Below are 26,252 nucleotides of genomic sequence, written 5' to 3'. Positions count from 1 at the left end.
TGTAAGAACAGCTACTTTCAAGCTATACATCGAGGCATGAGCACAAATGAATTATGGAAGAAAATTAAAAATAGAAACTAAGGGTCGGCACAATAATCCTGCATTCTAATGAGGACCCCCCGGATAAATAATTGGTGAGGTACCATAAACGCCTACCGGAGAAATCCATTGACACGGCATTGTTTACCTTTAAGCTTAGCCAGGACTCAAGATTTTCTTTTACATGTATTTGAATAGATTTTGACAACTTTCTACTGCCGATCTTCAAAACTTTATTTTTGTCATCCAAATATAACTGTTTTCACCATTTCTTCCAACGTTAATGATGATATAAGTTTGAATATCCTGTTTCTTAATGTCCTACATAATTGACGTAGCAAGGGATTTTCAAAAGATATTGATAGTTCTCATCTCTGCATCGTATATATTCAAATTAACAATAGAAGAAGAAAGTTAAGTCATTTTAAGAAATAGTTGCCTGAATCGTAAGTTGTTATAAAAATTAAAATTATTTTGTTTAACGTCGCTTTATTTATGTTCCATCAGTGCTAATCAACGACGGAGGCTTGCAATGTGTTTGAGAATAAAGCACATAAAACTTTTTTCAGTGGTGCTTGTATTAATCAGCAGGGACTGGGAATCGAACCTGGGCCTACCGCGTGCGAGTTCGTCGCCCTACCGACCGAGCCATTGCAGGCCTCTATCCAATTTAACTGTGGATGCATAGCATCGATAATTAAGTTTAAATAAAAATAAAAAAAGAGTAGCATTGAAAAATACATTGACAATACGATTTATCGCAATTGAAAGACCGTAAAAAACAAGCTGACTTGGACGCGAATATCTCATGCAGATCCAGAAAAAGCCCACGGCTCGCGCATAAAATAGAGCAATAATCTGTTGACGATGAGGCTCACAGAAATAAACGAAGTGGTTATTCAATTGCCAGCGGCAGACTTGTACCATCTTAATCTCTTCATTTCGATGATGTTAACAGTGTTAATATGAGGTTTCTTGTTTTTCTTGAAAACCGATACGAGAATAGCTAACGCGCGAATGTAAATCATAAAAGCGTTAGTCGGGTCGATATCTTTATCATCAATTATCGCGCGCACGCGCCTGCGCTAGAAAAGAAAGTCCAAGTAAAAATCTAAGTCGCATGCGAGCTGCCGACGGCCGCCGCCGCCGCCGCAACTGTCGTAGTTGTATCACAGGGAATCGCTTTATAAATCAATTAGCATGCTCGCCAATCGCGATATCCGCCTAATAGCTGTACTCGTGTGCATGGCATTGACAAGGGAAACATTAGACGACGTTCGAGAGGTGCCTAGCCGGTGATAAAGAACGTCGAATCAGTGCAGATAGGCGAGGTACTTGAACAGCAGCGATAAAGCTTTTGGCGTTAAGCAGATCTTGTTGGGACGAAGGACGGGGGTGAATAGAGCGGCAGTAAACTTTCGTTGACCAGGATCGCTGACAATCGGACTGTACACCGAGGTCCTTGGCAGCTATATTACGTGTCCACACACACACACACCCGCGCGCACCCCCACACGCGCACACACATAGATACACGGAGAGAGAGAAGACCATTGGAGAGTGGAGAAAGGAGTTCGGGCGCGAGCGAGATGAGAAAAGAGAGGGGAGCGTCGGAAAAGATCGCACGAGAAGAAAAGAGCGAGAAAGAGAGAGAGAGGGTCCGGTGGGCTGGTACCCAAGGTTATGGAGGTGGCCAAGTAGGTGGGACTCCGTTGAGCCTCGGCCTCTTCTTTCTCTGTGTCGAGTTCTCGAGCTCAGTCTGGCTGCGACTGTATCGGCCAACGCACATCTTCTTAGTCTCCCTCGCTCTCCTCGTCGCGCGCACGCACACTATTGACTTGACCGCAAGTTGAATGACACCATGTGTTGAGCTCATTGGGTTAGGAGCGCGGTAGTTCGTCTAGAAGTTCCTTCTTGTGCAGTGCTAATATATAACGAGGGCCTCCAGTGCAACCTTGCATTCGATCGGCGAATCGTGCAGTGTACACACGTTCTATCATCAGTGACGTTTGCATGCGACCATCAGTGCGATTTTTTGCTTTCTTTTTTTTGCCCGTGCACGATTGTGTTCCATCTGTTTTCTCGACTGCTCTTTGGAGAACATCTTGATCATCCAGTGCTCTGGCCTTGGCATCGTTACCACACCTAATAGGTAAGAATACATTTTCCTACATCTTGTTTTCGTATTTGTAAATGTCGAACCTACTCGATCGTTCAATTAGCAAATCCGTTCAAAGGATATGTAATGACGAAGTATTCTTACGCGATATTTTTTATATGAATTATTTCAACGATTCATTAATAGAAGCCTTTCGGCTGGGCTTGCTTACTGGACTTATCCGAAATATCAACCCGGCAACCCTTAAGTTACACGCTCGGAATGGACCTGAAATATCTGCAAATAATCCAATCTAATAAAGCACTGAATTGTTTATCGTTGAACTGAGAAAAAACAAGCACAGCATTGAAAAGGACGGAATGAGGAGGGACGGGTAGAGATTTTCATAACCCTAATAGTCTCGGATGTAGCGCATCTCGTAGATCTTACGCACGAAAGATGGTATATTTAGATTGTCCTTGGCGGAATGTTTAGCGCACAACCCCCTTTTGCCCGAAGCGTCCTCCGTATATGCGTTCTCTTCGTCGTGTGCGAACGTTTGAAGACATGCTCCCCCCCCCCCCCCTCACAAGCCCCCATTACCAATTGCACGCACTTCCACCCCACGACGACGCGTTCGCCTGCATTTCTCTGTAGACAATGTGGCCCACTCGTAATTGCAGCAATTAAACTCATCATCTTAACTGTTATTTTCATTCGATATGCCGTTTCATTCATTATCGTATCTCGCTGGCGGCAGCTAATTCTTTATCGGATTGCGGTTTTCCTGCTTTAAGGCAATTATATTTCTTGCTAGTAGGATAATTCTCGATGGACATGGCAAGCATTTGACTCGCTAAGATTTATCTATAATAAGTATTACCCGCAGCTTAGGCATTTCTTAATGACAATTACAGTTACCGCGCACAAATACAAGTTAATCGCGTTCCTATTTCCACGTATTTTCCTTTATAATCCTCGACAAAGGTAGATGTGGAAACGATATACGTATTTCGGTATATTGGTAACGGCGATCAGCTATCGCGCTGACAATCAGACGTGGAAGCGGTGGACCGACAAAGACGAGAGTGGGATCGGTGGCAACAGGTCTGTTGACAGTGGCGTGCGAAAATTGCGGTCGATCGGCAAGCGAACGCACTGGGGAAGCGCGCCCCAGTGTATTCGCGAGGGGTGCGCGAGTATAGGTCCGGCAAATCGTGGAGAGAATTTCAGACCATCGGTACAGCCGCGAGATGTGCGTGCACGCGCTCGCATGCACATAGCGCGTAGCGGCGGCGCGGAGAAGGTTAGGGGGTTGGCAAGCGCTGTCCAGGTCATAAGTAAAACCGCGCGCGCGGTGGTGAGTTAGACACGCTCAGTGAGTGCTCTACCGGCACGCGCGTGGAGGAGGTACAGTGGGCGTTCTACGCGTGGAGAAAGAGAGAGAGAGAGAGAGGGCACGAGCGCGTGCATCGGGGCACTCAACTCCCGTGAGCGAGAAAAGGACGCGGCGAGCGGCGACGTGGTGGGGGCAGGCAGGAGATAGGGGAAGTGGCGCGAGAGCGGTGGTGGTGGCAGAGAAGCGGCGCGTTTACGAACGGAGGGGCGCCCGAACGTCACACCGGCGCGCATTCACTCACCGGCCGTCGGCGACCAAGGCCGCACCACGCACCCACGCACAGTCGACGAGCTGACGTGCGCCACGCTCCGCGCGACAGCAGCAGCAGCCCAGCAGCATCCAGTTTTAGTTTTTTTGTGTTTTTCAGTTTTGTTTCATCCAAATTGCAAAGTAAGTGACGCGCCCTCTTCGGTCTTTTCGGCAGTCGTTTGTGTTCGTCCCATTCCTTCTCCGCCTTCGCCTGTGACACGCGTGTGTGATAACAGTGCGGCTGCGCTTGCATTTTTACCGCTTCGACGTGTTCGAGTGCGTGCCTACTCTGTCAAGAAAGTGTTTTTGTTCGCCGTTGTTTCGCCAATCGAGACTGCGACGCACTCACGTCAACAAATCGTCAGCAGCAAGCACATGAAGATCGTTTCGCATTCGTAGATGCGCCCAACAGTCGTGAGTTCCATATCTTCATTTCGCACTTTACGACAGAGCGTCTTCGCGACGAGTGTTTACGTTGCCGCGATTACGGATTGGCCGGAAAATTTTTACGATACCGTAGACGATCGCGAGCGCTTCGCGGTTGCGCGCTCTGTTGTACACAATCATCGATATCGCATCTTCAACTTGCCGCGGACTACTTCAGCGAATGCAAAGTTTTATTAAACACATTTCAAAAACTGAACTTCCTACGGGATACGCTTGACTTTCAGCGACTTGAGTGTTTGCTTCAAAATATTTGCTTTGCAATGTTTGCTCTGAAACACCTTGCATTCGACTCTCAGAGAATATGTAATTTTTCTATAACATTTTGCTATACTTTCATTTGCGTTTGTTTGTTTAACCCCGCGGACAAATAAAATTTGCAACATTTTTTTGCAAACACTTGATGCATGTTTAGAATTCTCATTGGTTTGTTTCTTCGAAAGAGCATAATGCGAATAAAAACAAAAGTGTCGAACGGATAGACAATCAATTGATAGTATGTAGCCGTTGCATCGAGTCAAAGGCAAAGCGGAATGGAAATTCAGCCAGCAAAGGGGGTTAAACGTCAGCTGATCATCCGAAAATAGAGGGAGGATACTAGGCACCGTTACTAGCGTACGCACACAGAGGCGCAGCGGCCAATTGGGAGTAGGGAGACGCGGGATCGTCTTTTCGTTGCTCGCTCGCTCGCTCGCTCGCTTTGGCGAACAATCGTGACCGCCACATTTTCTCCGGCACGTGACGGACGTGGGCGAACTCGAGTATCGCGTTTCCCGTGCAAATCGAAAGAAAAAAACAACGAGCATCGGAAAAAGAATGTCGCGCAGCCGCGTGGATCGCGTTTCCCGATTGTTTCATTTGCAGCGAGCTGATTTTCGCGAGATGTGTATCGAGGGAGGCGCTTTTTTGCGCGCAAGGGAGAAGATTGTTATTACGAAGAGGGAGAGAGAGATGTTGCCTCGGGACTCGCGTTTCCCATGTCGACGTGTATCCAGCTTGAGGATTTTGTGTTATGTAATAGCGCTATTTTTTCCCTTTGATTATGACGAACGCGAGAGAGCTTCGTATTAAGATTTCTTCTCATACCGACTGACGTTTTTCGCCCCCATTTCAAACTCGACATCTCATTTACTTAGCATTATTCGTTTACGCTTATCCACGCGAATATTGCACCTCGAGCTACTCTTTGCGAGTGCTTTGCCACGAATACGTCGCTAGTACTCTAGAGAGGATTTCATTTGCTTTCGCGCGCACAACCGAAAATCGACAAAAGAATTTGGCAATTCTTTTTGTTTTTGCAAATCACGCGAGCGAAACTCTCTTCCGTTAATGTTTATCCGTTTATCGCTATCGGGCTACCGTCGACAAGCGCGCTCGGCTTCATTAAACCCACCCAAAAGGAGGAAAGGCGGCCACTGTTTCTGTCCTCGCGATTAAATTTGCAAATGCTCGAAAGCTTCAACGCGGGCAAAAAAAAATTTGCGGAAACTCCAGCTTGGCGCTCCGTTAACATTAGAGAGCAGACTTGAAATTGAAACTTGAAGTTTGCCTCGTACGAGCCCACGCACACGGGGGACAACAGCGAGGGCGAATTACACCATGACTTTTTTCGCGATTGACACGTCAGCGCTAATCTTGCGTATGCGTGTACAAGTGTCGGTTCAACAACAAAGTTCGCCGGCTGAGCTTAGAGTTAAGCTCCCTCCTCCTCCTCCTCCCCCTCCTCCTCCTCTTCGCAAACGTCCGGAGCTTTTTACGCCATTTACGAGTCTTTCAAACTGTAAACTCTCATTTATCAGCGTTTTGTACTTGCCGATTCTCCTTTTAAAAATGCACCCGATCAGGTTTTTAACTATTCTTCACGTTGGCCCACCGATCATGCACACTCGCATTGTACGATTGCTGTGTTTCGGGCGTAAAGATTAAATGTACGGCAATCTCGAGTCAATTAACTAACAGGTGTGGAGTATTTCGACGAAACGTCAACGCGTTATTTTTCGCGGAACTGAGTTTGAAATGGTAAAAATGAGTACAATAAATTGGACGCTTATACAAATTGCAGCTGCGACTAAATTGCATTTGCGACATACGTAGATAGAAATGGGTATGGGAAGGCAACGCGAGAAATTCCACGGCGTCGAGGAAGGGAAAAATATCCGCGTTAATGCGTCACACTTGCTCGACATATTGCGAAACTGCATGTAAATAGTATAGATTTTTCTCATTTGTTTGTTTTTCTTCTTTCGGCGGCGCCTTCATCGACGCCTTTGTTCGCGTCGTGTTTAGAAAACATCCGTCAAGAGACGGCCATCTAGAAAATGAGTTCATTGACCTCCTCTGTTGTCGGGAGATAATCGAATCATCATTGGTTCCCTGATAGTCAAGACACCCAGAGTTGAGTTGTCGAAGATTATCCCAAGTTTTGAAAGCATCCGGATCGGCGTGCCGACAGAGGGCGGAGAGGGCCACATGAGCCGAGTCAGGGGGGGGGGGGCTCGACATCACAGCGCGCGCTCTCGCTTTCACTCTGCGGCCTGCTGTGCACTTTCGTCTTTCGCGCGCCGCCGCCGCCGCCGCCGCCGCCGCCGCCGCCGCCGTTCGCGCGAAAATTGACAGTCTCGCGCTCGCGCCTGTCATTACGATCCGTTAAATCATTAAGCCAATAGATGCCGGCTCGAGCCGACGCGCGTTACGCTCAGCCGCTCTATTGTTTTGCTGGCAATTTGCGGCCGCCGCGGCAAAAGGCAAAATCGCTTAACGCTCTCACTAGGAGCTCCGACTCGGTCCACCCCCGCCCGCGAGTCCACTCTCCGATTATCGTTTCTCCTGCACTCGCTCGATGGACAATTGATCGCCAGTGAAAACTACAACGTAGCACGTCTGATTGCAGAAAAACGCCGCCGGTGAACGTGAAAGCAACACGGGCTTGATCAAGTGCATGGAAGTGCTGCGTACAGTCGAGAGCAAACCCTACGCGAGATAGTAGACAGACAACTGCTGGAGACTGCACCTGCATTAGTGCGAGGCGATCGCGTATCGGCTGTAAATGTCACGTTCCTCGAGTCCCAGCGTCATGGCATTGCAGTCGCACTATTCGCTCAGATGGAATAACCACCAGTCCCACATACTCCAGGCCTTCGAAGGGCTGTTGCAAGAAGAGGTGCTCGTCGACGTTACTCTCGTATGCTCGGAAGCTAGCCTCAAGGCGCACAAAGTAGTCCTCGGCGTGTGCAGGTAATTCTCCCCGTCCGTCCTCCGCCGCCGTCCGACCGAGGCGCGCCCGAAATAATCCGCCTTGTCTCTGCTTCGGATTTGCAGTCCCTTCTTCGAGAGGATATTCACGGAACACCCGTGCAAGCACCCGATCATAGTGCTCAAGGACTTCACCGCCCGAGAGATCGGCGCCCTCATCGAATTCATGTACCGCGGCGAGGTGCGCGTGGAGCGCGACGAGCTCGCAGGCCTGATGCGGGCTGCGGAGTGCCTGCAGATCCGGGGGCTCGCGTCCGTGGAGCCGAGACCGGCCAGCACGCCGTCGACGCCCTGCACGCTGGTGGAGGAGCCGGAGACGCCCGAGTGCCAGCCGGCGACCACCGGCGAGCTCGCCGACGAGGACGAGGACATGCCGATCAACTCGACGCCCATCTACGTGAGGCCTCGCCAGGACGCCACCGTCGGAGCCCACCGGCTTCGCCACATCCGGCAACACCAAGCGCAGCTGCCGCCGGGCTTCCGGGCGCACGAGGAATGCGAGTCACCGCTGCCTAGGCGCAAGCAGGCGCGCCCGAGGCGGAGGTCCGGCGACCTGCCGCAGGACCTCAGCAGCAGGAACCAGCCGCGGGCGAGCCTCAGCCCGCCCAGCGCGGGACTCAACCTCTCCAACAGCTCGCATCGAGAGTCGCCCTCGTCGTCGCGCTCGCGCTCGAGGCAGCACTCGCAGGAGCGCTCGCCGTCCAGCCACTCGTCGCACCAGCGGCACCAGTCGGACCAGCTGCACCAGCAGCAGCAGCAGCAGCAGCAGCAGCAACTCCACCACCACCACCACCACCACCACCACCACCCGCCGCAGCAGCATCACCACCACCATCAGCACGTGCAGCGCCAGCAGCCGCACCAACACCAACTGCAGCAGCACCAGCACCAACTGCAGCAGCAGCACCAGCACCACCAACAGCTCCAGCAGCTCCAGCAACAGTCGCGCGCGACGCCGCGCCCGCACCGGCACAACAACCAACACCACTCCGGGGACGAGGCGGAGAACCTCTCGATGAAGAGAGAGCCGAAGCTGTCGCACTCACCGGCCGGCTCGCTGGTCAAGAGCGAGAGCGAGGCCGCGAGCAGCCCGCGCGGCTCGCCGCTCGTCGGCAGCCAGAGCAGCCTGCAGCGCGAGGCGCACTTCGCCGACCTGCAGGCCGCGGCACTGCCGGCCATGGCGGCGCTGTCGCTGGCGCCGTCGCAGCACCACAGCAGCGAGTACCTGGCGAGCCTCGGCCAGTTCGCGGCCCAGTGGCTGCCCGGCCACCCGAACCACCTGCCGCCGCGGCACCCGCGGGACGACAGTCCCCACCCGAGCAACGCGCACAAGCCCGGCGGCGCCGCGGCGAGCTTCGCCTTCGGCCAGTCGCCCAGCGAGTCGCCGCTGGCCGGCCGCAGCGCCTTCCCCATCGACGGCATCACCGGGCCCCTGGGCGCCGGCCTCTTCCCGCACGGCTCGGCGATCGATCTGCACGAGCCCTTCAAGCCCGAGACCTTCCACGGGCTGTTCGTCGGCGCGGGCATGAGCCACCCCAACCCCGGCAAGAAGCCCAAGAGGTCCAGGGGCGAAGGCATGGCGGCGCGCCGCTGGAGCGACCACCCCCGCGGCCCGTCCGCCTGCCGCCCCAAGGGCCAGCACAGCGCGCCCAGGGGCGGCCCGCCGCGCTCCTGGACGAACGGCGACCTCACCGAGGCCCTCACCATGGTCTGGAACAAGAAGATGACCACGTCGCAGGCCAGCCGCGTCTACGGCATCCCTTACAACAGCCTGCTGATGTACGTGCGCGGCAAGTACGGCAAGAGCCTCAAGCTCGAGCAGCTCAGAAGGGACTGCACCGGCGAGGGGATGAACAGCCTGAACAACAACGTGAAGCCGCCGCTGGACCCGGCGCACATGGGCGCGGGCACGTCCGACGGCGGCCTCGAGACGCAGACCTTCGCGCCCCACCCCGTCATGCCCGGGGGCATCCCCCAGAACTACTACCCGGAGTACCCCAACTACCCGGTGCCGGTGAACATGGTGCACTTGCTGGCGCCCAGCGAGCAGGCCAACGGGCCGCCGCCAAGCCCGGGTGACCAGCACATGCAGCAGCAGCAGCAGCAACGACCGCGATCGCGGTCGCAGCCGCAGCGGCCGCGGTCGCAGCCCCAGCGGCCGCGGTCGCAGCCGCAGCAGCAGCCGATACAGCAGCAGCCAATGCAGCTGTCCAAGAGCAGGAGCCCGTCGCCGACGCCGGAGGCGCCTCCGCCACCGATGCAGAATGGTACCGACTGAGAGTCGAGGAGTGCAGCCGGGCACCGGCAGCAGTGGCCGCCGTCTGCCGACGATTGGGCAGTCGCCGCCGCTGCTGCCGCAGCCGCAGCCGCCGCAGCCTCCATTCCGCCCACAAGACTGAAATCGCACCTCCAGGGTAACAAGCACGACAACCTTCTCTCACCCGAGACTCTGCTCTACTATTGTAATTACTAAGCGCCGTCGGCCCCAGCCACAACTCACTGTAGATATGATTGTACCTTAATTTTGACGTTTTCCGACTAATTTTTATCACATTACCACTGTGCGATTTTCATGTTCTTTTTTTTTCTTTTTTTTTTTTATATATTTTTTAAATAATCTCTTATTGCTGCGAAGTTTTTATTTGTGCTGCACTGTGAATGTCGTACTTTTGTTAGAGTGCGCACCGGAATGTGCAACAGTGTACAAGTTTTTTAATCAGCGGCTATACGAGATTTTTTATTTAGATTTTATACAGATATATTATATATAAATATATATATATATATAAATATTTATCAGGAGATGGCCAGCAAGAGTACGACCTTCGCTAGCAACTTTTATTAAGCTCTACTTCTCTCAAGTATTGTTTAAAGTTTGATCAAAGTCTTCGCGTGTTTAGTTTGTATACGAAACTCACGCACTCGCCCCGATATACTTCTCCGTCGACTGCAAACTTGAACCAAACGAGCGCAACTCCGACGTACGAGCCCATGCTTCGTACGCAACAATAGTCCTCTATTGAGGTCCAGCCACATCTTCAACGGTGACAAAAGGGATTCGTTTTATCCGCATATATACTACAGACTCACTCAACACTACGAAAAGATACTTGTAAATAACTATATTAACTGCAGAGCGTTATTTTTTCTATACAACTTTTTGCCGGTCAAACACGCGCAGAATCGCACGCTCGGAGCTGCGCTCGTCCCATAGCACAATATTCCACGCAACACTCATCGATAACAGTTCCTGCCGCGCTCACCGATCATTATAACCAAATAATAAAATGACAAACTGACCCATTCGAGTTCGACGAGAATGTGATGCAAGATTTACGAACAACGCGCGCCGTGCGTCGCCGCTGCGTATAACTGATTTTAAAGAAATATTAGCCGACATTTATTCAAAACATTTTAGGCTATAATTTTCAAATTATTCATATTTTGATAAGTTTTAGTTTTGATTTTATTTCTTTCTTTGTTTGTTTTTGTTTCTTTTTCCAGTTTTTCACGTGTTCGGTTGCGCGTTCTAAAGTCGCGATCAGCCAAGTGAGAGTAATCATTAGTTCTTCCAGTTTGCGCCAAAATGAAAGCGCTGGAGCTTTCTTTTTCTTGTAAAGCTCCTTTTTTTTTGTGTTTTAGTAAATATAATTGTCCCAATGTTTTGTCGTTGAACATAACAACTGCCTTTCGTTTGTTCTATCGTGAATTAATTATTAGTTGAACCTTTGAAGTACTTTTGAACATTTATTTGATTTGATATAACATAAAGGTGCAATACACGCGGTTTGCATAGTATATAGATTTGGATCGAAATAAATACTCGATTTGTTTACGCAATTGAGGGAATAGTGCAATAACGCTGCATGCCTCGATAGTAAAGTTAACTGTATGAATATTTTCGAGTTTTCAAATTGTTTATCATTTATTACGATCGTCTATAATTGCGAAGTATGCCTTTGTTCCCTCGTAAGATTGCGAGTGTGCGCCCGAAACGGTCGGAAAGGTGAGAAAAACCAGATTCACTGTGAAACTTGGATGGATTTTTGAAAGAAATAATATGAAATACTGCGGAAACTACGTGAAATGAAAATAATCGAGAGCACGTTGAACAAGTGAACGAAACCTTAATATTTTCGCAAGGTCCGAGGCCTCGAAGCTGACTAGATGCGTGAAAAGCATTTGGAAGCTAGGCCGAGGATTTTAAATGCATTATAGACCAGAATTTTTGACAAAAATATTTCGACATTCAGACGGAAGCGCAGGGTAACTTACACATCAGGGATAGCCGCTGACAAATCTACGATAGATACAAAAAAAAGCTACATATTAAACTATAATAAACGAAAAATGTTTGAACAGAGAGTATAAATCGCGTACAGATATATTTCATTTTTAATAAAATAATAAGGAATACAAAATAATAGAATCGAAAGCGTGCGAGTGTCAAAGGAAATGATACGGGAAGTAAGAATCTCTTTACAAAGCCCATTAAAGATGAAAACGAATTTCGATTATTTCATTCGGCCATTTTATTTCAATGATAAATAGACCGTAATATAAAAAATGTTCAGTGGCGAAAAATAAGGGACGTAAAAATAATTAACATATAAGTAAGTTCTCGTTTTTGATTTAATATAAGTCGTTGCGTAACATCGATACAATCGGAACAATAAATTAAACGAAATTAAGGAAATTTTAACGAGCGACAAGAATTTGTGGTCCCTCCGTGAATGAGATACAGCCTGTACAATACAAACTGATATTATTATTGATTATTAATACGGATATATAAATGAAAATATATAAATGAATATTATTCTATACACAGGGTGTTGAAAAAGAGTTTATAACAGGATAATGAAAGCAACCACGAGTCGCACGCACCCGCATCAAATTGCCTTTTTTAATTACAAGTTTCATATCCATTTCCCCGCTCATACTTGTCGCCTTCAATCGCGTTTCGACTGCGCGTGTACGCGATGGGAGTTGGTCAAATAATACGCTATGACCACGTATAACTTTTAGTTTTCCTCGAAAGCGTGTACGTAATTTATTGTGTAAGTCGATGATTGTTCGAACGCTAGTTTTGTGATTTGTTGACTATACTATAGTTCTTAATTTTGTCAGTTCCTTTTAGTTCATAAATTAGCGAACAATTGATGCGTGTATTATCAAAGCACAAATAACAAATACCTAGCTAACTATGTAAATAAATTACGTTAAATTTTATAGCTTAACCGATGTGTTGATCACAGATAATTGACAGATATTTTGAATAAAGCGAAAACCACTGTACACACCGAATACACTGCTCAAATAAAGGAACATTTCCACATGCTCGTTTTCATTATAATTATCACTCAAGAAACACACAACTCTCCCACTTCTTACGATAATCAGTTACAGCCCGAAGCACACGTGACCAAACAAACTCTTGACGATCGACCACTTGAGTTTGCGTTATCATGGCATTCTCCTGTAGCGTATGTCGAGCGTCGAAGCGCGTTGCGCGGGCGTGCGATTCCCGGCTGCTGTCGCTCTAATGGGATTTAACAGTTTTATAATTAACTCTGTCGAAAATGAAAGGGATCGCCGGAGAAAGGGGAAAGCGCGAGCAAGACAACCAAGACGTTACGATTGTGTGCGTTAGAGTGAATGCGTGTTCGCGATCGTTCGTGTATTACAATAACAATAATAATATTAATAATAATTACGATAATATATACATACGCGTCGAGTGCGCTCGTGTGATCGATATACGGAAGTAACCATAGACACATAATGTGATAGAAGGCACCACGTGCAGATTTCAGTATTATTTTGCTGTTATAACGAGTGCATGGGGATTAGGATATTCGCTTGGCGAACGTTCTTTAAAGGGATGAGCTTTCAACGAGGTTCATGCGTACGCGACGAAGGAACTTCGAATACGTTCATATTCAATGACCACTCCGAGAATATCTTTCTTTATTTTCGAACCACTACCATTTTTCACTCCAACAAAGCTTTGTTCGACTGCGCCACCTAATGTTCGTGTTGTTTCATAAATGTATTACCTATATCAATCATAAGAGGAATCAACATTGTTTTAATAGGTTATTAATATGTAAGAAAATTTAGACGTCTATCGGTGCAATTTAGAGACGAAAAAGTGACAAATACTGCGTTCGGCAATGTGTAGAAAGCAAAATATAAAAAGAAAATAATTGGTCTAACAAAAGCAGAGTCGTTCATAAAGAATTATATAAATAATAAGTTGAGTGTAATTATTGTAAGAAGAAACCTTCGAGCGTCCATTCGCTGTGTTTAAAAAGTGAAACTGCAGATGCATGTAAGACTGAATGGAAATCATATACAAAATATGTCGCGCGCAAAAAATGTGTCTCGGTTGATATGAATGATTTTTAAACGGTTGCGTCTTACGCGTATAAAAATGGGAAACACGTACGCGCGATTGGTTACTTTATTATTAAACGACAATGATTATTATGAAGTATAAATATTATATATAAAAACGTATATGTAGAAATGTTAGTTCAATTTTGAAGGATAAGGGGCGAGCAAAACAAATGATTAATGGAATCTAGTCGATCGATCAACGGTTGACCGGTTCGATTTTTTCATGAATTCATTGTTAAAACTTTCTCAAACAAAGAATCCAGTTAAAAGAAGTATCTTCGACGAGATTCAAAATTCGAAATTCAATTTGGCAAGCAAATCAAGAAAAAGAAAGGTTGTATTCCGAGAGTCTAGTTGTGAAACTGATATCTTTTATATCTTTCCAGCTGAAAAAAAAAAAAAAAGACGAATACTGAGAATGCATAAGACCAATCATCGTTATTGTCATGCTCATTGTCTCCGTTGTCAAATTCACAAAACTACATTTTCGCTCTCATCGACGAAGTAAATATCTGTAATTACATCACGAAAACGATTCAACAATATAGTTGAACGCTGATTTGCTCTTCGATGAACGGCGACGATTCTGTCAAAAGTGATATTTGAAAAGCTGAAACAGTATAGGAACCAGTGTTGGGTGCAGCAATCGTGCCAAGCATATCAACAATCAATTACTAAAATTACCGACACTTTTCTGGCAAGCGCTAACTTGAAACACTGCTTGTATACTGTTTCCCCGTAAATTGTCGTTCTACCGTTGTATAATACATTATCTAACTATCATTACCTTTACTGTATTACATTTGTCATTGATATTACGACTTCTACGTTATGCCGCATCACACGTACACTTAGCTACAATAGATCGTATAATGTGGAAGTACAATACTGGTTTGAGGGTAAAGCACTGATATTCGATGCAGTATTTGCTTGGCAATTCCTTTTTTAATTATTGATTCACTCGAGAAAATACTTATTTGTTTTAGAACGTTAAAGATTACAGTGTATGCGTCTACCTTCAACCAGAATTGGCACTTTTTCGGGACTCTGAGCGAAGAGAACCAACATCTTAAGTTCCTAAAATGATGAAATAGTACGATTATCCAACAAGCAAACGTTATTTTTATTGTTGAATAAAGAACGCAAGAGGTGAAATGGCAAATGAGACGTATACAATGCGATAATGTTGTTTTTAATTTTTTTAAACCGATGTACATAGAATCGAAACGCGCAATCGGTTATTTATTGCGTATTATATAAACAAATATATAGATATATATATTTATCTACATATGAATTTCGTATGACGTTCTTCGGATACAACCTTTGATTAAAAGAATGAATGAGTGAAGCTCAACAGATCTGATACAATTAGAAAAGCGACAGAGAGCTGCGAGAATTAATGGAGTGTAATAAAATAATAGAATTTAAAGATAACCAAGCGATTTTGGTATTATGAAGACGCGTTTTGTATTACGAAGCGTCGAGCAAATCTAAATGGCGCGCTAAGCGCGTAGTCTAGTTTACGGCACGCCTCACAGATGGCACGTATAGATTGTCGATAAAATCGCTAGCAAGTTACCGACACGTACGATCGATAAATTATCGACCATCGAGGACTGGCCATCGGTTGGTCGTTCGCCGGTACTCATTCATAACACAAATATCGCCTCACAGATCTATGCGAAACAGATAGACGAACAAGCTGCAATCTCACACGAAAAGACAAAGAAATGTTACTTATGCGTCGGTTGTGCAGTCACGTAGTTCCTACATCGTCCTAGCCTCGATTCAAGCGCATTTTCATCATCATATTCGTTGGTCGTTATTTCACTTTACAGTTTGAAAATTGCCTTGATACATCTAATTTGTAACCCACTGTTGGTATTCTTTCATAATTCATTCGAGATACATATGCGACGATTGTTAATTAGAGTGCAATTTTCAATGAGTAACATGATCATCGACCATGTGCGAATGAAAGAATGGATTAGATATTATTCCCACTTGCAAATGATGAACGATATATTTATAACGGTTACATGTACCATAAACAAATAATAATAATACTTATATTATACAGAGCCACCGACACCCAGTATATTTTTTACAGGTTTACATTGTATTACAGTTTATATAAAGTTTGATATACAACAACAATTATCTACCACAACGAAGCTAATGGATAGATCTCCAATGGCTTCTTCTCTGTACGATACTTACAATATCTTCCACCGAACATTCTTGAAGACATTTTTTCATATGCTTATTCCGCAATCTTTTACGACTCAACCTTTCGTTTGTCAAACGTGTTTTTCAAAGACTGACCGTATGTATGTACGTTTGTGTGGAATTCAAACTTTTACATAAACTCGTGTTTTTTTTCATTTACAATTACTTCTTCGCTGCTCTTCATCTGTTATAACGAGAACGTGAAAAATATATCTTCAAGAATGTTCGTATCGCCGATTATTATATTATATGACGGATGCTAACTACATGTGATACGTTTTACTGCTGGTTACTACAAAGACTTCCTAAGCTCAAAGTGCATCTTGCACCACGACGAGCACCACTAGTTCACTCACGCACACACAAATTCCATGTTCGAAATAGCTACAGATGAACAATTTGATGGTTATAATGGATTAATTAACTAATTAATGAATTACATACGATATGCAGTTTGCAAGATAATCGAATTTTTTGACGAGGTGAACTCAGTACACCTTAAAAATGCGACAGTGAGATAGATTGATCGAATGAAAGTGAGCGATAACAATGCAAAGTTATTGTTTCGTATTATTTTTCTTTTTTTTACTTTTATCGGGCTCACGATAAACGTGAAAAAAAAATACATGCGCACGAGGCTAGAACGAGGCTAGCTACCTTCAAAATACCCTATCCTCTTTTACAGTATAATGCATTCACACCAATGCTGAAAAATCATGAATTTCTGGATCTTGAGCTAAAAATAATAATCATGCGAAAACTAATTGTTGCGAAAGCGAGCGAATGTTTGGACGAGTCGACAAATATAAAAGCACAGAGTAATTAGAGAACAATGATTGAAAAATCGTTTTTTATTTGAAAAATTACAAAAGGATATTTGCGCGAAACAATTTGAAAATTGAAAAATAACTCTTTTCATGAGGTATCGATTTTGTAAAGTCGATCATCACCTGCCCGCCCTTGTAATGAGAATTATTAATATTAACCCCAATAAATTGTAAATACAATTGTAATATCATTTTAATTATTTCTTACCTGCCACCATCGACATCATGATACTTTTTTACTCGGTTTTCTTTTTATGTTACTGATATAAAGATATATTACTTGAGTATCAAACCTAACAAGAATAAAGTTTCAGTATAACAAATATTCTGAATTCGCTGAAATCTAATCAGACAGTACAAAGCACAGATTCCAAGTCTCCACTTTGCGGCTTGGCTCATTACGTGCAGTGATGCGCGAAAAATTGCGGTTGTTCGAAGTATCGAAACACGCTTAAGAACATGGAACTGGCTGATAATGTCGCACGTTTCGAATTTGAACCCTTTAAAGAGAGAGGAGAGAGAGAGAGAGAGAGAGAGAGAGAGAGAGAGAGAGAGAGAGAGAGAGAGCGTCGCTGGCCGACGACGACAAAAGAGCTTCTGCGGTGTCTCGCGACTCGACACTTGTCAGACTTCGTCCGATATCCTTCTGATCCGTGGCCCCCAAACGCGGATTCTCGATTAAGGAATCCTTGCCCTCGCTCGCTCATTTTTCTTGCTTCTTATTTTAATCCGAATCAAGGTGTGAAAAAAAATCGACGACTCGCATTTTTTTGCCCCACTTTACACTTTCGCTGACCAGATCACACGTCTCAATGGACTCGTGCAACTCGATATCTTAACGTTATTGTGGTTTTCTTGGTATACATTATTTTAACTTTCATTCTTAGTTTACTCTTCATCGATTAATGTTCGGTCACCATATTTCTACTGTTTAAACATTTTTTAAAACTCCATTACAAAGTATAATGTTTCATATCGTTTCTAGGAAGCAAACTGAAACTTAATTTATATGAATATTTCATGTAGTTCAAGCTGTGCAGGACAAAAAATCGTTTGAATTAATACATTATTACTATAAAAGTTTACGATTTGTCTTAGGAAAGATGTGCAAGATTACGGAGGCAGTAAATCAGAAGTCAGAATAAAATAGAGTATATTTATGTATAAACAGTGTCCAAGCACAGGGAAGGCTTACAGCAACTGAACTCCCACAAAGGCGAAACATACTATATAATGATTGAGATTTGAACGTCCAAGTCAGCGTCCAGAGTACACAAACAAAACGCACACACACACACAGCCAGTCGACATCATTGGAATAGTTCCTCAACAATTTGTTATAAATCGCAGTGAGAATAATGTATCATCGATCAATTGTCAAAAAATACGAAAAACTATCTGTAGCCATAATAAAATTGCAAAATCAACCACTTACCATTTTTACCATAATTTTTTTATTACATCTGACACAGTAGCATAGCATGTATTTAGAATCTTCCTGTGTGTGTGTGTATGCGTGTGTGTGTACCTAATACATGGAATTCTAAAACGCACTATTGGATACTAAGCGTCCTGTGAAGACAAAATTTCAATCAAGACTATATGATCGTTTAGATTATATCAAAGATACTTCAAAATTCAATTCCATCTTTACACTTTATAATAACTTGAGAAACTTTATTTATTTTTATACAGATCTAGATATTCTTCTAATATACATTTAGATTTAAAAATGTCTACTCCCCAATGTTATATGCCTTCGACTGAAATAGATTTTCGATTTCCTTGTTTTTATTTACGTTTTATCTACAAAAACTATAGAAAAATAAATGTACGAGTGTGATATTTACCATTTCGCCTAAGCAGCATTTTTGACAAGATGCAACACTAACATATAAATTATTTTTTTAAACCTGCTTTTTAAGCTACACAACTACATGTTTCAGTTGGTTTTCGCATCGGTCAACGGCCTAGAACGCACCGGATAACATATCGTGAAATACCGAAAATGTTGAAATTTGTTCTCTTATAATCATTAATTAAGAACGTATAGTGAAATGCCGAAAATGCCGAAATTTGATCTCTTACAATCATTAATTAAGAAGATAAAAAAAACAAATTCATTTGAGTAGCGGTTGTTTTGCATTTAGCGAAAATATTTTTAATTGAAATAAACTTTCGATTATTCCTCGAGCCGCATGTTAACGTTAACGGTGAACGGCCGAGATACAGAATAAAATAAATATCGCAATTTTAACTTGAACTCGTGAAAGTGACTGTGAAAGAATATAAGTTTTGCTCTGAGAACGTTTAGCGATAATCTGATTTTAGTTCGATGCAGGAAAGTCGACGTTCGCAGAGAGTTTACTAATTTTTGGAAGATCAATTTTCATTGGTCAGGGAAGGAAGTGGAAAGGGGAGTAGACGATTTCAAATATAGTTTCACGCGTAGGAATAGGCCTCGGTCAGTTTAGTGGCAAAAAATAGTTGAGGAAGGACCCTTTTTTATGAGGACGTCGTAAATTGCCGGAGCTCGAGATAAGCGCAGACGTCGTCAAGAAATGAGCGACATGTGCTGTGTATTACGCGTTCGGCTCGAGTATTTCTTAATCTGGTGGAGGTGAGCAATTGAATTTGCAAGGAGTAAAAGAAATTCTCGTTGCGTTAGTAGACACAACGTGACCGCTGATTTGCGCTTTGGAAGAGAACGTTCTCTTTTACAAAGTTCGACTGGCTTCGAGGACGAAACAGCACTACAGGAAACATTCGATTAAATATATTAGCAGCATCTTTTGTAATATGTCACTTTCAAATTTCATATCAACAATATCGTAGAAAATCAAACTTATTCAATGCTTGAGTTATTTAATACACATTATTGATTACTATAACTTTGTATGTTATTGTATACAGAATCTATGAAGAAAGTACGTAATACGGAATCAAGGAAAAAGCGATGACAGTTAACCTATTATAATTTTTTTGGTTTTTATGGCATAGTGATTTTTACAAATTACGCAATATATGTACTATGTCTATTTGATATTACTACTAAAGTGTGAAGAAATTACCAGCTGGAAATACGTTTCGTGGTTCGAATTTCATTCTATCAGGTATGGCCAAAAAGATCTATGCAGAAAAATAATATAAATACTATCCGAGTGACTATTATCATAAAAGTCGATCTTAATGATGCCACTTATTTAATAATTATTTGCTGAACTCGTTTAGCAATTAAATGATTAAAGCAAAATACTAAAAACTAAGCGTGTGAAATGAAAGCAGCATACTTTGAAAGATGTTCTGATCACTTTGGTTTTTTAATCTTTTCTTTTTCTCAAACTTCATCTCCCGCGTCTCGTTTTACGTCATACAGGGCCGGGTCCCTTTCTAAATTGGGACTGTTCAAAAAAGCAATAAGTCTTTAAAGAAGGAGCGACGAGAAAAGATCAGACCGGAATGGCTAGTACACCGAGTCGACAATTAATAAGTGTCAACGATCGCAATATCTGGCAAAACACGGCAAACGTTGCGAGCCGGCTGATCTTTCAATCGAAAAGCCAAAGGGAAAAGGAAAAAAGCTCGGACACTGTGCGCTGATTGAAGAGAGGGAGAGCAAATGGCGAAAGGCGCGAGGAGGGGGGCATGATTGACCCCGCGATAAATATCCCCTTCCCTATCATCATCATGCGTGCAATAAAGCGAGGCTGGCTCTCAGTGCTTCGCGCAAAACTATACGCCAATGACTTGCTGGCGTTGCAAATATATCCGCGAATCATGGTGCGATCACCGCCAACTCGTTTTGTATATATATACACATATATACATTCTCTCTCCCACTCGTGCGCGCGCTGCTCCGCTCGCTCGCACTTGCAATCTTCCATTTTTCTTTGTCTTCGGTGCGTGTCCCTCGTTATATCTCCTTTCTCTCGTAATAAGCGTCAATTTTATTCGGCAAACGAGAGCGCGAGCGAGAGATTAAGCGCTTGCTTTTCACGTATACGCGCACGTGGGGCAGTAACGCGCTAACTGCCCCGCGTCTCGATCCACATCCTATAGTTGTTTAACGCTCAAATTCAATTATCCCACTCTCTCTTTCTCTCTTTGCGAGATATTCTTCTTTATTGATACTTATATACCTTTACGAGCTATCTCTCGTGATTGCCACATGCGCAAGCTGCCGAACAACACTGTCCGTATGCCATCTATGCGACAACATGTTATTTTCTTTGACGATTCGCTCAGGTAATATGACGGATATCAAGAGTGCGTCTTATCATTTTTCTCTTCGATTTTTCAATTTTGATTCGTTTGTGATGACACGTTTCAATTTCTAGTATCCATTTTTTGAAAATGGCAATTCACTTGGGTTTTTCATGCCCGTGCTTTCCGAAATCGACGTCAATTTAACCAGACTTTATACCAGTTTTTTATTTAATTATTCTGAAAGTAGAACGCATATCAGTCGGTTTTATGACGAACTTTATTCCATACTTCTTCATTTATCAGAAACTAAACTGGGTTAAAGTTAATCGAGTTTTTCCAACGGTATAAGTTACGTGATAATCCGTTGCCACACTTTAACGTCGTACTTTCTTTCCCACTGTAATGTAAATCGTCGGATGAAGGGAACGATTCATTGCCGCTCGTGTCACATTCTGGCATGTCTTGAAGGCCACTCTCGCGAAAACAAGAGAGCGTTGACGAATTTTCACTTTTCCACGAGCCATCCCTTCCCAGGATTATCATTTTTTCCCTTTCGCGCACAAGTAGCGCCTTGGCTTTTCCCTGCGCTTGTCGACAGTTCACAAGTTGTACAAATTTTTGCATTTATTTATCGGCAATTGTAGATTGAGTTATTTCGTGATTTTATCTGCGTAATTACTGTCGATAATACGATATAAAGTATAAGTTTGAATAGCCGTGAGAGAGCCGAGTATCTACGAAAAAGATAGGTCGAAACTATAAAGCCAAGCTCGCAGGAGCGCGCATCTTTAATACGTGGCCGGCGCGTCAATTTGCATTTCATAATTAATCTAGGGCTCGTAACAAGATCATAAAGCTTCCTCGTAAAAAAGGCCTGAAGTGACGTATTCTAAAGTAGTGTACCAAATTCCAAAGGCCTTAAATCGATGCTCCTGCGAGCATTTATGTTTTTTTGGCCCCTAGTATAATAACGCATCAGCAGTAAAACGTCTGTGTGAAGAACGATAATTTCTGTGTCAATCTCTGTTTCATGCGAGCTCCTAAGAGAAATCTCAAATACGTGGATGGCATGTAAATAGAAGAAACGTTTAAATTGAAAATGATGAATATGTTGCCGGGGCGCGTATGTAAATAAACATAAAAAAAGGATAGAAAGAATAATTGGAAAGCTCGGAGAGTTTAACTAGAAGCATAATGCAGGTAACAAGATAATAGTCCTCCATTTGAAAGAATACGATTTAAGCAGATGTATAAGGATCGATCGATGCAGAGGAACAAGCAATAATGCCTAAAAAGCGAGAGCGAATAAGGCTCTCGGACTTTCCCCTGAAATCTGGCCGCTCGGCGTCCACTTGGCGCCTAAACGAGCTGCTACTTGGCTCAAGGGCAAAGCCACCGGCGCATACGTGTATACCTATACCGGAGCAGCCCAACACAACCAGCCAATTATCGCTATTCCGATTATGTGCTCAAGCTGCACGCTTAATTGTAAATTATGATTTCACTTTCGTGTAAACTCATTCAAAGTAGGCATGTTCTTCAACGACTGATTACAGAGATAAATCAGTTTATCAAAGAAAAACAAAAGCGAGGAATCGTTGCGGCTAGGTCGGTAAATCTTGACGAATTTACGGGTCCTTCAAGACACCAAGTCCTCTTGTTTTTTTTTCTTCGTCTTTTTTTCTTTCGTTTCTTTCTTTTCTTCGCGTACGAGAGCCAGAAAGATGTTCGAAAAAAGATTGATTCGATTTATTTTTTGACATCGATCGCATCCTATTATCTCTTTTTACCGCCTGAAGATTCCGATGACAACGGAGCGAATGAAGAGAAAAAAGGCTTGTCGCTTGAATACTCGTCCATTGTGTTGTTCGAGAGGTTCCCATCAAGATTTAGATCGTTTTTGTCAACACTAAATTACGACCTGTAACTTTTTTGGGGCTCTTTAGCGTCCTTGCCAGAAAAAGCCCGCCACTTTTTTCCCCCCGTCGAGCCAACGTCTTTTTCTTCGTGCCACGTCTTCATTTCGAGCTACGAGGAAACTTGCGAATGTTGAACGTACGAACGTAACAGAAAATCCTTTTTTCACGATGGACACCCGACGAATGTCCCAAAAGAAGGATAAAACAAGCGTCGAATATCGAAGACGGGCATTCCCATTCATCATAGGTAGCAAGAAATAAAACCAACTGAAAGCCAGCAGAAGAAGCGAGGCAGCTAAGAGTAATATGCTAATAGAACTGAGTTTCCGACCGAAAGAGGCAAGATTCGGAAGGATTTGACCTACAGAAAAAGCTCATATTTCACGTGATTGTCATCTGAGGGATCCCCATCTCATTATTCGTATTTAAGACAGCTAGGCCCAGCAGCAGCAGCACCAGCAGTAGCAGCAGCAACAACAGCAGCAGCTAATGTTCGGCGAATCATTGCGGCCTATGGTACAACATTTATCTTCGGCTACTGCCAACACGCAGCGCTATAGTGTCTCTTTCTTTTAATCGTCTGCATCATGTGTATACAGAGCATGAATAGCCGGGGCAGATAAAAAGACAAAAAACCACATATACGCACACATAACCACGAGGGCAGAGCGAAAAAAAGGAAACCATGGGTGGATTGCTCTTGTCGCTCTTTCTCTTTCTAAGGCATCGAGAATGGGTAGCCGAAAGTCGAAGCGGAGGAAAGGAAGGGCTCGCGCGCGCGCGCGCGCGCGCGTCACTCGGAGGCTGCCTGCTTGCAGCAGCAGCAACATCGAAAGGAGAGGAGAGAGGGAGAGAGAGAGAGAGAGAGAGAGTTCCGCGAATCCGCGTAATCGATTCCGTCATGTCGCGGGACCACCCGTAAGGACCTAATAAATAAATTATACGTTGCGTCGCGTCCCCCTCTCGAAAGAAACGAAGCCCGCGTGCAGCAGCCACTATGCAGTTGGCCTCCGAAGGTGGACGAACTGCGCGAGGCAGTAGAGAGAGTGCACGCACGCGCCACTAGAGAAACCCTCCGAACGGCGTTGTGGGAATATAATGAAATCGTCGTTGCCTCGGCGCAGCGGGATACTCGACCGACGATTTCTCAGCCACGATCGCGCCTTCGATTATAGGAGGTGCTGTGACGCAAATACAGAGAAAAGGGACAGAAAGCGTTTGATCAATACGACGTCATTATGTACTCCGTAACAAAACCACGTTTCATCTTGATATTATTCGCGTGGTGTTTGCTGATCTCCTAACAATGCACGATCGCCATGCAAATGCTCCAACAAATTAATTAAAGCAGCCGGGAACACATGCATGATAAGTCTGACGGAATCTGCACAAGGGGCACCGAACCATTTTAAATATTTGAATTTATACAATCATTGTTTTTTATTAACATTTAACATTTGAACATTTGTTATTTGCAGTCACAATTTCCGAGGTGCCATGAAATATATACTTGATTGCATTCATTTTACTGTAAATATACATGGCTAAATATTTTTCAACGCAAATGTATTCTTTTAATTTTGTCGTAAATAACGTGTCGTTTTGTATTAGTCACTTTAGTTAACAAAATACATACATATATACATAAGGAAAGTAGCGACGAAACTTTCTCGCTCATATTGATTAATGTCGCATGCAACATTCAGTAAAAGTCTACGAGTGATTAATTCGCGATTTAATCGTCGCTCAGCGTTCTATTAATTACCGAGGCGCAGCTTGCAAAGGGCGAAAGGAGACTTGGACCTAAAGAGCGCGCGGTGCGCACGAAATAGACGTGAAAGAAAAGCATCGTCGGCGGCGGCGCGAGCCAGACCTAAAACAAACATCGAAAAGCTCCGTCTCGCTCGTCACTGATATTCGCGCTGTCAATTGTCGGGCGTGCTTGCGCGCTTGTCGGCTCGTTCGCGCTCGCAAGCTCCCAGACAGAACCCCACGCCGAGTCTCGCTTTTCGGTCCGCAGAAACTTGACGAATAATTGCTACGCTCGCTAACGTATCCGCCTTATTTTTCTTATCTTTTCTATTTTATGTTATTTTATTTATTTATTTATCTTTGAATAATATTTGCTTCTGTCCTGAGTTGCTAGGTGTGCCAACTAAATTTTTAAGCTGTATTACGACTTCGACTTGAACTTGTTATTTATTTTTTCCGAAAGTCAGAGTTGTTGAGTGTCTCAAAATTCTTGACTCCAGTATCGTTTCGAAACAATCAATTTATCACCATTTATTGCAACGGAAACGCCTCTATTATCAAAATAAAAAATTAAATTAGAGATAACATTTTAAAACCATCATTTTTATCTCAAGGAAAGAATTGTTGAACGAAAAAAAAAAATGATTTATTGATTAGCAGCAGCAAATAGTCTGGAACGAAATATTCCACAAGTAGACAGACGTTCAATGCAACAGCAGCAGCGGCAGGGCACAGCAAAAGGCATAGTCGGCAAAAGAGAATTGGACACCCGAGTAGCCAAAGAAGATCCGACGTGTTCGAGCGGAGCGAGATTTAGGTCCCGCACGTGCGCGCGCGCACTCGCGCGCGTGTGTGTATGTGCGTGCGTGTGTGCGCGAGTGAGCGATAGGTCGGTAGGAGCAAAACTTGGGTAACACTTAGAAGGTGTCGGCCAAAAACGACCCGCCGTCGCCGCCACCGCCAACGGATATAGGTATTGAGTTAGAGGTCAATATCAGAATGCGCTCGTAAGGGTCTTCAGCCGCGCATCCAACGGGTTTGAACAAGGCTTTCGCCATCTCTGACATCAATTACCTTACGCGCATACTGCTCAATCGGAACTTTCACTCGCAAATAAACATGTCATTTTATTATTTTTCGTTCGTTCTATTCTGCTCGAAAAATGAGCCGCCAGCCTCGAGCGTGGCGGCAAGCAAAGTTTCATTGGTAAGCGGACGTAAATGTGACGAAATTCAGCGTGAAAGCTGGAAATTTGAGCTACGAAGCATTGTAAGAGAGCGAGAGAGAGAAATGCACTGCAGTTTCCTCCAGACTCCGGCGCAGACTATTGGCTCGTGCATTCCTTGCCATGTATATCTTTGCGGAAAGAGACTCGAGCGCGCGCTGAAGAGGCAGTCCACCGACCTGAGAGCTGCGGGAACGCTGTTTTTGTC

At 44.2% G+C, this 26,252-nt stretch overlaps 1 protein-coding gene across 4 annotated transcripts; it reads left to right on the top strand.

The window, feature by feature from the left end:
* Positions 1-1,820: 1,820 nt before the first annotated feature.
* LOC131671544 (protein jim lovell) lies at positions 1,821-14,043 on the top strand. 4 transcript variants are annotated; one of them, XM_058948039.1, is made up of 3 exons: positions 1,821-2,191; positions 7,120-7,463; positions 7,548-14,043. In XM_058948039.1, the coding sequence occupies exons 2-3, from the start codon at positions 7,276-7,278 to the stop codon at positions 9,757-9,759; spliced, it is 2,400 nt and encodes a 799-aa protein (XP_058804022.1). In that variant the 5' UTR covers positions 1,821-2,191; positions 7,120-7,275; the 3' UTR covers positions 9,760-14,043. The 4 variants fall into 4 exon arrangements, with proteins under 4 accessions (XP_058804022.1, XP_058804024.1, XP_058804023.1 ...); XM_058948041.1 differs by lacking the exon at positions 1,821-2,191 and adding an exon at positions 3,182-3,244; XM_058948040.1 differs by lacking the exon at positions 1,821-2,191 and adding an exon at positions 3,762-3,926.
* The last annotated feature ends 12,209 nt before the right edge of the window (positions 14,044-26,252 follow it).

This window comes from Phymastichus coffea, unplaced genomic scaffold (assembly GCF_024137745.1).
Source record: "Phymastichus coffea isolate CEN01 unplaced genomic scaffold, Cenicafe_Pcof_1.1 PCOF00128, whole genome shotgun sequence".
In the NCBI taxonomy this organism is placed as follows: Eukaryota; Metazoa; Arthropoda; class Insecta; order Hymenoptera; family Eulophidae; genus Phymastichus; species Phymastichus coffea.
Note: the sequence above shows the minus strand (reverse complement) of the source record. Positions and strands in the feature narration are given on the sequence as shown.

What these genes read in the sequence shown, in the direction of transcription:
- LOC131671544 (XM_058948039.1), top strand. Translation starts at nt 7,276, where the DNA reads ATGTCACGTTCCTCGAGTCCCAGCGTCATGGCATTGCAGTCGCACTAT. An exon ending in GTAGTCCTCGGCGTGTGCAG is followed by an intron (nt 7,464 to 7,547) that starts GTAATTCTCCCC and finishes TCGGATTTGCAG; the next exon opens with TCCCTTCTTCGAGAGGATAT.